The sequence below is a fragment of the Acyrthosiphon pisum genome, unplaced genomic scaffold (genome assembly GCF_005508785.2).
Source record: "Acyrthosiphon pisum isolate AL4f unplaced genomic scaffold, pea_aphid_22Mar2018_4r6ur Scaffold_20900;HRSCAF=22476, whole genome shotgun sequence".
Classification (NCBI taxonomy): Eukaryota; Metazoa; Arthropoda; class Insecta; order Hemiptera; family Aphididae; genus Acyrthosiphon; species Acyrthosiphon pisum.
Genome location: NW_021770308.1, coordinates 1,121 through 14,407, shown reverse-complemented (window position 1 = coordinate 14,407; position 13,287 = coordinate 1,121). Strand labels below are relative to the sequence as shown.

Genomic DNA, 13,287 nt, shown 5'->3' with positions numbered 1-13,287 from the left:
TAATCAAACCTTATATACAACAAAACAAAAATCTGTTTTTACACTGTTTTATTACAATATTGTACATGAACATATAAAAGAAAATTATGAATAAATATTGAATATAATATATAAGTTTGTGAGAAAATACATAACACCACATAACAATTTATGATAACTATTAAATGATAATATTATAAAACATTATAATACAAATGGCAAACATTTAGTAGATACAAAATAAAAATACATCAAAATTCCTAATTTTAAAAAAAAAGAAATACTTAGAAAATTATTTATATTATTCTTGTAATTATATAATAAATAAAAGTAGGTTAAACTGCATTAACACACAGTATATACGTACACGATATAATAAAATATTTTAAATCATATATAGTATTAATAAAAGCATAAAAGAAAATTAATATTGAATATATGTGTATAAATACATAATCAATACAATTAAAATGGCCAACTTTTAGAATTTACAAAATATAAATACAAAAAAATTAAATTAGGAAAAAAGAGTACTTCCCAGGCAGCATAAAAATATTTTTTAAATGTGATCAAAATATTACAACATTGCTAACGCAATGTATTGCAAATAAAATATATTATTTTGGTTTTAAAAATATTTTTTCGTTATTATTTTTCTATAAATATTTTTTTAATATTAAAAAATGTTTTTTTTTTCAATGTTTTTTAATTAATATATTTTTTTTATTTTTTTAATGTTACTGAATTAATATTTAATTTATAATATTTTTTTGTTTTAAAAAAATATTTATTTATTAATATTTTTAATGTCATGTTAATTTGTAATTTTTAAAATGTTTATTAACTAATATTTCATTTCAAATGTTTTTTTACTTATAAAAAATATTTAATTATTAATATATTAGGAATAACATTTTCTTATATTTAAAAAATATTGATAATTTAATATTTTTGAATTAATATTTAATTTTAATTTTTATAATGTTGATATTTATGCACTAGCAATATTTTTTTATCTCATTCAAAAACATTTTTAATTAATCTATAAACTTTTGATTAATTAATAATAATGTTTTAATAGTATTATACCTAATATATTAGGGTGGTTCTTATTTATATGTAAATTTTTTTTTACAATTGTTATATTGATCGGGAGATCAATAACTGGGGTTGAGTGGCGCCTAACCCATGTATTAGGTGTGGTGGCCGCTGCTACACCTATTTTAAGGGGGGTGTACTCGCTAACATCGGTGGCAAATCGTAATCCTAAGTATACAAATATAACATATTGTAATAATACATATCTTATAAGAAAGATGACTTCCTACTATATATAATGTCGTAGCGTGCGCAGTTTGCGCTGTGTGATTACGTTAGAAATACGTATGCAAATTACGTTGGTTTTACGTTAGATAACCAATAGTTCTTAATAAAAGGTAAGTACTGTCATTGATTTTTAATACTATTACTTATCAGAATCTTTTCTGATAGGAAAGTGAATTAAGTTAGTATACCGTGTCGAGTCGAAACTCAAAAGTGAAAATTTCCCACTAGTTTTCAAAAGCATCGTGTAAAACAAAACAAAAAAAATTAATAAAAAAATGTAATTTGTTAAAATTTTGAAAAATACGTAAAAATCACGAAAATCGGAAAATGTTCAAATTATTTTGAGTTATAGAAATTCATAAACATTTTTGCAACTTTAAGAAAGTTCTTCGTAAAGATAAAAGGAATTATTGGTATTTTATGTCATATTGATATTTAAATGACAATATGAAGATGATTAAGTTGACATAGATTATAGTAAGTACTTTTATATTTAATATTTTAACAATGTACCTGTACAATATGCCTACAAAATTATAATTGAATTATTCTTATATTTTTTTCCCACCTAAAGTTCAGTAGACACTTCAACGACAGCGATAAATTCTATTGTTCAGGCACCTCGCCACAAAAGTGTTTATATTTTAATGTGAATTATGAGAGTGTGGATTACAGACTTGAGACTTCTATAATCTATAGTATTGAAGTTTCAAGCCTGTGTCCTAGCTTTGGTGTGGAGTAATATGGGAACTACACAAAAAAAATAACAACTGCAATTTCGCCTTGATAACAAAATTGAGGCAAATATTGATAAACATGATACATGTTATCACACTTATCAGAAGCAAACCGCTGGAGAATGATAACGTTACTTAAACGTTTCATATCGCTGCACATCGGTATGAAACGCTCATCCATCTGGCGACGACTATAAACAAGAGGTCCTGGGATTTCCCAAAAGTATCTCAGACCTAACAGTATCGATAAATGACGACTGTTGTAGTGAGAAGTGACAGCAAACATTAGCCGTTTTAGTCAAATGACAAATAAAGTGCAGACGCGCAGGCTCAAGTCGTTTACGTACGTGAAAATTTGTCGGAAAAAAAATAACTTCTTGCAAGTAAGCGAATCTACGCATTATATACTATTATTAATATAATGTATACACAAAACGGTTTGTCAAATTAATACCTTTACTTCTGCGATCTGCACATATACGGACACGTCGTTCCGTAAACATGAATTCTGTTTATGGTTTATTACTTGGTCGTACTTATCAAACAACGGGTCTAATGATAAATTTGTCGACAAATTGTTTCGTGTATACCCTCATCAGTAAAATTATAGAATCAATTTAATATCTTATGGTAAATATTATGGTTGGTTAAACATTGTCATTATAATTTATTATTGAAAATACCCACTAAAATCAAGCGCATATATTATATATTATTTGAGACTGTTTTGTAAATATTTTATTGTTGCTAATAGGTAGAGTTCCTAACAAAACTATTATGTTTATGGGATTACATTTTTTGTATGATACTATAGGTATTTTATAGTAGTACAATACACAGATACCTATAATGTACATACTACATTACTATGCCTACCTACCTATATACTAACCACATACTTTCAAACTTTTATTTGTATAATTTTTGTGCCGACTGAAATTTTATTTATCCAATAATAAAATATATGAGATAATGAAATTGTTATTTGATTATAATATATTTATAGTATAATAGGTACTCAATCTTGTAAAATATTTAGGTATATAATTAACATTATTATTAATTTTAAATAGGTATAGGTACTTTTAAAAATAAATACTCAAAAATGTATTATAATTTTCATATTTTTAATCTTGCTTAAGAATAGATAAGTACTCATTGTAAATAAAAAAAAAAAGAATAGTATATCTGATTATATTTTATAATAATTATTACAAACTAATAACCGATCAACAAAATTAAATCTATTTGCAATAATGAATTTGGATAAACCATCCTTGTAATTTTGTTTTTTTTTTTTAAATAAAATTTTCCAAATGTTTGTACCTATATTATAAATTTATAAATATTGCAAGTGATAAATAAAAAATATATGGGTAGCAGGTGGGCACATTATATTATGATAACTATTTACCACCCATTTACTCAAAAATTATATAATTATGCCAATTAAACAATACAAGATGAATAAGAAAAATAAGAAGTAGTTACTCTTATTATATATGAATGTGTGTTGTAAGAATACTTTTTACCTCGGTACATACCCACCTTGCTTTTTAGATTATTCAAATGAATCTTCTTAATACTTTAGGATAGGTACTGTAAGATAGGTACTCTCAGGTGTTATTAAATAAGATATACATTTTTAAATAAAAACTTATTTATTGAAATTAGTGGTAGGTACTTATTAAAATTGAATTGAATTTAAAAACACACAATTATGAACAATAATACGTATTATAAACCATTTTAAATGTTATTATATGTTTGGTAATTTGTAGTAATTTATTTAATCTATGTACATAAATATAATTAAATTTTAAATTTTTTTGCGGCGCATTGCCTAGCTAGGTAAAAATTAAGTAAAAATAAATAAAAAAATAAGTAAAAATTACTATGTTTTGAATTCAAACTTAGGTATACTATTATTTTATACAGCTATGCCCAGAAAGCGCCTTGAATTTCATAAGCTATCGGATAGGAGCAAAAGAAGACGTATAAATGAAGAGACTGATTCTTTGCACAAATCTGACTCTTCATCTTCAAAGAATTGTAGTTCTAATTATAATGAAGAAAATTATGACTTTCAAAACGATAATAGTGACTGTTCCTATAAAAGTAAACAGTCTACTACCACATCCATGAATATTATTGAAGAAACAAATACTAATGAAATCCAGGATAATGTTGAAGTGGTTAAATCATTCATGTCTCCATCTAGTTCTGACGAAACAAATATTTTATTTCATTCTGACTCTGATTCATCTACATCGTGTGCAGTAAATTCGACCTTAATGTATAATGAAGAAGAAACATCTACCGATATTAAAACATTTCTTCGTACTTGGGCTATTAAATATAATATTACTTATGCTTCATTATCTGCTCTATTAGTTGGCCTGAAAGGAAATGTTGAAAGTTTATTGGAAGTATTACCTTCAGATGCTAGAACTTTATTAAAAACAAACATAACATTTGATAAAATCATAGTTGAACCAGGCATCTATTTACATTTTGGTTTAGAAATGCAGTTATTACATTTGGTTGATAATGTTTCAATAGATTACACAGACGACAGTTTAAAATTATTAATAAATATTGATGGACTGCCCTTATTTAAAAGTTCAGCTGGTCAAGTAATTCCAATATTGGTTTTAATTGTAAATATACCTATTTTAAGTAAAACAGTATTCCCTGTTGGAATGTACTATGGATTACAAAAACCAAATGACATATCTAAATTCCTTGAATCTTTTATTAATGAAATAGTAGAACTAAATAAACGAGGTATAACAACTAAAAGTAAAAAAAAATTAAAAATACAAATAGTGGGTTTTTGTTGTGATGCACCCGCAAAAAAAGATATTCTTGGAATCAAAGGGCATAGTGGCTATAATTCGTGCACTAAATGTACTGTTCGAGGTACTACAGTAGACAAAAAGCGAGTTTTTACAGATCTTAATTGTACGTTGAGAACTAATGAAGATTTTCTAAATTGGTCTGATTCTAACTATAGACTACATGAAACTCCTTTAATAAAAATACCAAATATTGATTTTGTTCATTCATTTGTATTAGATTACATGCATTTGGTATTATTAGGAGTCATGCGTACATTATTGTTAACCTGGTATAGTGGAAGTATTCCATACAAATTGTCACAAAAATTAATACAAGTTATATCAGACTTCATGATAAATAACCGAAATAGCTTAACAGAAGAGTTTGTAAGACAGCCAAGAGATTTGAAATATTTATTAAGGTGGAAAGCAACTGAATATCGTACGTTTTTATTATATACTGGACCAGTGGCTCTAAGAGGAGTTTTAGATGAAAAAAAATACAATAATTTTTTGACTTTTTTGTTTTTAATTTTTTGTTGCAATATCAATTTTATTAAACTCCAGAAACTGCAGGAATAAAGAAATGCAAACATATGTCAAGAGTCTTCTCCTTAATTTTGTTCAAAGCGTTATGGTTATATATGATGAAAGCTTTATAACACACAACTTCCACGGACTTATACATCTGGTTGATGATGTAGAACATTTTGCTCCCATGATTGATTCATTTACATTAGACTCGATATCGGCATTCCCATTTGAAAATTTCCTCCAAAGTATAAAAAAAATGGTTAGAGGAACAAACAAGCCTTTGGAGCAGATTGGAAAACGGCTTGGTCAATTGTTTTCAGAATATCCTTCTCTTTTTAACTCAGCTGCTAATACATCTGATTTATTGCCTAAATTAAAAAATATTCATGGTAATGGTCCCCTTCCACCCAATTGCAGAAGCCCTCAGTACACTATTTTAGAATTTCGACATTTTAGCATTAGACTTAGTCCACCTAATAATTGCTGTAGAATTAAATCTGGTGATATAGTAATGGTTGAAAATATTTGCTTTGATAATAAATCAAATATAGTTATAGTTGGAAGGAAATTTTGTATAAAAAATGATTTTTATAAAATACCCTGTAAAAGTTCATCAATTGGTATTTATGAAGTACAAAAAATATCAAATAATCTTGAAATTTGGCCTATTGATGAAATTGATGTAAAATATGTTTATTTTCCATATAAGCAAAAGTTTATAACATTTCCTCTATTACATTTATCATAATTAATTTTCATATACATATATTATTTTTGTTTATACAAAATATATTATTATATCATAATAATAGACTAGCTAGGCATGATATTATATAGTAACTTATTATATCCTATGTAACTATAATTAATAATATAATAATCTTTTACTTGTACATATATGTACATAATTACATATTTTATAAAATATTTAATTGTATAACTATTACCATGAATTTTATTTTAATATTTTGTTTTATTATACATCTTATAATATTCCTTAATTCCTTCTATTGTTTTAATTTTAATAACTCATAGGTTAGTTGAATTAATATATTTAATATCATACCTTAATATACCTGTAATTAGTATATTATAGGTACACAATAACATACATCATTATTGCTATTACACTATAATAATATAAACTACATTTTTTTTTCAGAATGTGGACTTTAATAAATTTATATGAACCACCATATGATATTGAAACAACAGAATTAATACCAAATGGGTGGTTAATAAACAATAAATACTGTTGGTATCCAATATCATTCCGACTATCTACAATAAAAAGTCTTGCTAAATCTGAAACTTCGCCAAATTTTGATCTATGGGACAAATGTAAGATTGATATTCTTGAAAATAATATTGGTAAGCTATATAATTATATATAATATTTAATAATAAAAAAATAATAAACTAGGTATATACAAACAATTTTATTTTATTATGTTTCAGATAATTATGAGTATGGCTTAAAAATAATGCACAGAGCAGCTAAAAATAAACCATTGCATTCTGAATGTGAACAAGATAAAGGTCGAGGAAAAAGAATTAAAAAAAAGTCTACATTTTTAGAATTAGGTAAACATTCTAGCACCCCTTCTAACTCTGATCAGGATGATGACAGCAATGATTTTGATCAACAATCAAAGAAGCGGAAGAAGTTAGATCAAAATGAATTATTGCAGTCATTAGAAGAGTATCCTCCATTCCCAATAAATCAGCAAATAGCAAGTAATTATTTTGATAAAAACACTTACTGTAACTCCATGTTAAATTTTAGAAGTTGACTAAAGAAAAATTGTTTATTTAATAAAAAGGTACATCCAACGATGATCAACCATCAAAAAAACAAACATTGATTGAAATTGAAGATTTTTCAGAAATATTAGGAAGTATAATGAACAAATCTACGACTGAAAAAAATGGTGAGTTATAACTTATTATTCATTAATTAATATTGAAAGCTTATAAATGTGTAGGAATTGCATTTTATAAAATTTTTTGGGAAATTTATAAATCTAAGATATATCTTAAACTATATAATATACTTTTTAAAATTATTTTTATTGTAATTGATTTATTATGATTATCATAGACAATGAAAAACTACAGAATGATGATGAATTATTTGCTACTGAAAAGTTGATTAGTTTTGATTGTAAACTGTTACCAAAGAAAAATAACCGTGGTCATAGTTGTTTTTTTGAACATATCTCAGATACAAATGATACTAATGCTTTAATAGTTGCTTTGGGCCATACAATTTGCATGATATCTTGTAAGTATATTTATTAAATTAATTTAAAATAATTTAAATATTGTATTATATAATTATATCATTATTTAGTAAATTATAGTTATAATATGTAGATAATTTTATACTATTTTATGTAGCTGATATTGAAAAGTTGAAAAAAAATTCATTTTTTATGAAAAAAGAGTTGGAATCATATATGGTTGAATTACTTGACAGTCGTGCCCGTGATGATGGTAAAAATAATTCATTTATAAGTAACAAATGTCAAGAAGATAATATTTTATCTTCTTTTCCTTTTAAAAATGAAAATGATTTGAATATGATGGAAAATCAACTCAAAAGTGAAGATCTACATTTTACTAATAAATTGGTATGTATAATAAAATATACCTATAATTATATAGATACTTATATCATATTATAACTTAAATTGTATAACAATATTTAGTGTATTTACTATTTTACCAAGGATTATCGTAGCATATTATTCAATTTTTATATAGATTTCAGCATTTGTATTTGCTTCCGAAGGGAAAACAATTTCCAAAGTCACAAACAATCTCCTTAAAACCATCTTCACTAATGAACTTGCATCAATGTACAGTTGGAAAGGTCAAAAAAATAAAAAAAAACTCGAGGATTTACACATTTCAAAAGTTATCATCGGTATATATATGCTTGCAATATATTATTATTCTTATACCTAAATGCTTATAAATCTAATTTCATGGTCATATTATTGTAGGTATAGTTATAATCAATTAATAAAATGTTATATTCTTATTTTAGCGGCAGTTCGTAAAAAATTTGACAATATTCATAATTGCAAACAAGAAACAATATCAAGTATTATGAGTTGGATGGCCCAGGCACCTACTAGAATACAAAGGTAAATTAATTATTTGATGGATTTAATAACTAAACATGTACGCATGTTAATATATAAATATTAAAAACATATTATTATTATTAAAAAATGTATTTACTGATATATTATAATATTTGTATGTTACAGGTCAAATTCAACAAAATCAAATACTGCAGATCCCAATAACACTGCAAATGCCGATGATTGATCATTATTTTATGCATACATTAGTAAAAAAAATTTTGTTCCATAATTATTATATTACATGATAGTTAAAAGGTATAATTAATTCTATCATCTTCAGCAATAACATTTTTTAGTTTTTATTACTTACTAACAATAACTGCTTATTTTACCTTATATGGTATTTTTTTTTTAATTTCTTTATTTAGTATATTACATATAAATTACTATACCTAGATGATAAAATAAAGGTTTTTTTTAATGTAAATATACTTATATTTTAAATACGAATTTCAATACATTATAACTATTAAATATTATATTATTAATTTTTTTATTTCTTTTTGTTGTTGGACTTCATTATATTATATAAGTTTGATAATAATGTTATTGTTATAATGATATTATACTATATAGTAAATAATAAATACCTTATATGGTATTTTTTTTTTAATTTCTTTATTTAGTATATTACATATAAATTACTATACCTAGATGATAAAATAAAGGTTTTTTTTAATGTAAATATACTTATATTTTAAATATGAATTTCAATACATTATAACTATTAAATATTATATTATTAATTTTTTTATTTCTTTTTGTTGTTGGACTTCATTATTATATAAGTTTGATAATAATTTTATTGTTATAATGATATTATACTATAGTAAATAATAAATAAGGTTTGATTATTTTATATATATTGTGTATATTTGTTTTTTAAAACTTTTATTTATCAAAATATATTGTTAATACAATTTTAAAACATTAATATACATAATTCTATATGAAAAGTTGTTTTTATAACATTTCAGAAATAAATTTTAAATGTTTTCATAGATTTCTAAAAAATATTATGAAAGAAGAAAAAAATATTTTTTTAACATTTAACTAAAAATCCATTGTTGGCCATTAAAACATTTTAAAAATAAATTTTAAATGTTGAAAAAAACATTTTTAAAAGATTATTATGTAATCAGAAAAAAATCAGAAAAAAACATTTTTTTAACATTTAACAAAAAATCCATTGTTGGCCATTAAAACATTTTAAATATAAATTTTAAATGTTGAAAAAAACATTGTTGAGATATTATTTAAAACATTTCAAAAATGTTTATTTGCTGTCTGGGTTAGAAAATGTTTTATATTATTCAAGTAATAATATGGATAGTAAAAATGTAAAACTGCATATAACACACATTAAAAGTATGCAATATAACAATAATTAATAATATTTATAATATATATAAGTCCTATTATAATAATCACAATATTATATAAATTATACAAAATTAATTTTGTTATTTTCAAAAATAAAAAGAATAAAATATACTTAGTACACATGAAAAAACATTTAAAATAATTGAAAATTTACCCACTTAATGATAATAACACACATTTATTAAAAGGAAAAATTTTGATCATAATTACAATAGTGATTTGATTTTTAAGATTTATCACTTATAGAACTTTTCTCCGTGGTCTTTTTTATGCGAGCTGATGATTGAGCCATCCAATTTTTCAATGGTTTTTCTATTTCAATATCACTAACATCTTTATATTGTCTCATTTTTCTTATGGATTCTAATAAAATAAATGAGTTATAACACTTATTAGTACATGATAATATTATTATTGTACCTATATTATGACATATTATGTTACAACTACATAATATAGTAAATATTTCAATGCATAAATAATTAATACTGAACAATAGAGCAGTTAGAAATGTAATAATAATTCAGTAAATTTTAATATTTTGAAATTTAAATTTAACATTTAAGTTACTAACAATACAATTATTAGAGTAGGTATATTTCATTTAACTTAGTCATATGGATTTTAATTTTATAAATAACTAATGATAATATACCTAATTAAATTGGTATTATATATAATACATATGTGTATTATACAATTATACTTAAAATAAAATATAATTCATTTTTGTTAATGTGAGCTATAAGTATAATATTAAATGTTAATTAGAGTTAATTATTGACCTATTATCAAAGTTGAAGATAAATTTTTTCTGTTATATTGTACATTTTTTATTTTTAAATAAAATAATTTTTGTATGTATCATTACTATTATTTTTAATGCTATATAAATGCTATACTATTATTTACCAAAAATAATTCTACATGTTTGAAGAGATGAAAACTGCTTTTTTCCTTTGAACCCAATATAAGAATAATTTGCCAAGAAGTTGTCGGTAAGTAGTTTTTGCATGATTTTCCGCACAGTTTCAGACATATTTGAACCAGTGAGACGAGACAATTCTAAAACCTGTTACATATTTAATTTTTAATAAGTCACTCATATATGATATTTAATTTTTTCTTTAATCACCACTTTGCTTCTGAATGTTTGTTCCTTGGTAAGTTTATCTTCCACAATGTCTAAATCAGCGTCATTATTGATGTGTAACATATCATCTGCAGTATTATCAAAACTACCATCAAAATTTAATGCTTCAGATAATTTGAAATTATTCAATTTATCCAATATTTGTTGTTGTACTGCAAATAAATTATCAATACTTTCTTGAATGTTTTTCAAATCGTGTTTCATAACAATGATATTTCTATTTATAGATTTTTGAAAAGCTATATTTCCTTATAATACACAAAAATATTACTTAATCATACAAAAAATATCATGGCACACAATTTATATCTTACCATCATCTCTACAATCACCAGAACTATTTGGAGTTATTATATTATGTGGAATCAAAGTCGGAATACGTAGCTGTACGTTATTTTCTGAGTCCAATAAATTATCGTTTACAGAAACTTCATAAGATTCAGAATCAATGGATATATCAAATAGATTGCTTTTTGATGAACTATTTGTTTTTTTTTTGGAATATGTGATTCAGGTCTAACACTGTCCACAGTTGTTTGCATATCTCGTGAATTTGATGCGTTTTGCAATTGCGATAAACAGGGCTCGGGACTTTATGTGCTTAAAATCTTAAGAATATGCGCATACATATGCACCAAAAAATATCAAAATATGCGCTTTAATATGCATTTATTTTTAATTAAAAAATACATACTTATTCAAATTTAATTTTAAAAAAACATTTCTTGTACATATTACTAAAAATGTATATTTTATACATACTATATTACTAAAAAAAAAATGTAAAAACTGTTGAATGGGAGGTCTTTGGATTTTGAATCTAATTTATTTACAATATTTAAAATTATCTCAAAGTGTTCACAGTAATATATGGCTGCATTTATCCAGGTGCCCCATCGTGTTATTACTGGCTCTGGAGGTAAAGGTAAATCCGGTGCCTCAGTTTTAAAAAGAAGCATGCGAGATGGAGCTTTTCTAAATATTTTTTTGATATTTGAAATCAGCTGATCAACAGATTCATATTGGCTTCGTACTTGTTCAGCCACCCTGTGTGGCCCGTGAGCAGTGTATGTAACGTGTATCATTTTGGAATATAAAGGTGCGTCCCCACTGGCGGGCGGCTTTGCCGACCGGCTTCAATATTTTGGTGTGGACGCGAGGCCGCGCGGCTTTTGTAGCCGATCGGCCGAAGCCGCGGGTTCCCGATGGTTGTCGGTAAACATCAAAGAAAGCCGCGTGGCATATTTAGTGGGGACGTTGGCCGATCAGCCAAATAATGATTTTTTTACAAAATGCTACTGTGATTTATTTAAAATGATGTTCCCTAATTATTAAAAACTGATTTTTTAAATATAATATTATGACTATAATTATTTATCATCTAAATATAATTTAATTTGTTTGAAAATCTACCAAGGTACGTGTTTTGCACATATTTCAAAGTTTTTTAACAGACATTTCTGGTTTTATAAAATATATATTGTTTGAAAAATAGTTTTTTTGAATCGTAGGTACTCAGACTTAATGAACCGGGAAGTATAATTATTATTTTTACAATCACAAGCACATGGATTATTAAATTTTTTAAATGATACTGAAAATAATTGTACCTATTTATATATGAATATTATTTTTGTAGGAATTAAACAAAACGAGTTACTATTATTTATGATTTAATATCTATATCATACCTAAATGTTTTTCTCAATAATTAATTATGAAAGAATAATGGACATTTTGCGAAAGGTATAATATATTATATTATAGTATATAATATTATTTAATGACTAATTAAAGTATTTTAGTTCTAAGAAAATCAATACTTAGACATAACTACAATATTGGCTATTGAGGTTTTGTGCCCAAGAGGCTCAAATACAATGTTATTTCTAACTTTTCGTAGAATTAATAATACAGTCAACTCGCGATATAACGAATTTCAAGGGACCGAGAAAAAAATTCGTTACATCGAAATTATATTATACCGCGATATTTTCAAGGGACCGGTAGTTTTATAAAACTACATTCGTTATATCAAGATTTTCGTTATATCGATATTCGTTATATCGCGAGTTGACTGTATTTAATTAAAATTATTATTAAGACCGTCCAATATTGAATTTTAATTTTAAATTTACAAATATAGACATATTATTTTAAATATAAACAGGAAGTCGCCC

General features: G+C 24.4%; 2 protein-coding genes across 3 annotated transcripts; one reads left to right on the top strand and one right to left on the bottom strand.

Annotated features, from left to right (window-relative positions):
* Positions 1-1,744: 1,744 nt before the first annotated feature.
* LOC107882504 lies at positions 1,745-8,915 on the top strand. 2 transcript variants are annotated; one of them, XM_029492117.1, is made up of 9 exons: positions 1,745-2,425; positions 6,579-6,787; positions 6,875-7,153; positions 7,240-7,347; positions 7,518-7,700; positions 7,817-7,912; positions 8,190-8,345; positions 8,469-8,568; positions 8,695-8,915. In XM_029492117.1, the coding sequence occupies exons 2-9, from the start codon at positions 6,580-6,582 to the stop codon at positions 8,753-8,755; spliced, it is 1,191 nt and encodes a 396-aa protein (XP_029347977.1). In that variant the 5' UTR covers positions 1,745-2,425; position 6,579; the 3' UTR covers positions 8,756-8,915. The 2 variants fall into 2 exon arrangements, with proteins under 2 accessions (XP_029347977.1, XP_016656395.1); XM_016800906.2 differs by having other exon boundaries at positions 1,746-2,425; positions 7,817-8,049; positions 8,183-8,345; positions 8,695-8,914.
* A 1,265-nt stretch (positions 8,916-10,180) lies between these two features.
* Positions 10,181-11,824, bottom strand: LOC115034725. Its single transcript, XM_029492115.1, has 3 exons — positions 11,090-11,824; positions 10,867-11,026; positions 10,181-10,317 (listed from the first exon to the last, which is right to left on the bottom strand). Exons 1-3 carry the CDS (start codon positions 11,309-11,311, stop codon positions 10,181-10,183), a joined length of 519 nt encoding a protein of 172 aa, XP_029347975.1. The 5' UTR covers positions 11,312-11,824.
* Between the last annotated feature and the right edge of the window lie 1,463 nt (positions 11,825-13,287).

Bases quoted from the DNA above. Each gene is read 5' to 3' on its own strand.
- LOC107882504 (XM_016800906.2), top strand. From the start codon at position 6,580: ATGTGGACTTTAATAAATTTATATGAACCACCATATGATATTGAAACA. The intron at 7,348-7,517 runs GTGAGTTATAAC...TGATTATCATAG, and splicing joins ATCTACGACTGAAAAAAATG to ACAATGAAAAACTACAGAAT. The intron at 7,701-7,816 runs GTAAGTATATTT...TATTTTATGTAG, and splicing joins TACAATTTGCATGATATCTT to CTGATATTGAAAAGTTGAAA.
- LOC115034725 (XM_029492115.1), bottom strand. From the start codon at position 11,311: ATGAAACACGATTTGAAAAACATTCAAGAAAGTATTGATAATTTATTT. The intron at 11,027-11,089 runs GTGATTAAAGAA...AATATGTAACAG, and splicing joins AAACATTCAGAAGCAAAGTG to GTTTTAGAATTGTCTCGTCT. The intron at 10,318-10,866 runs GTAAATAATAGT...TTATTTTATTAG, and splicing joins AACATGTAGAATTATTTTTG to AATCCATAAGAAAAATGAGA.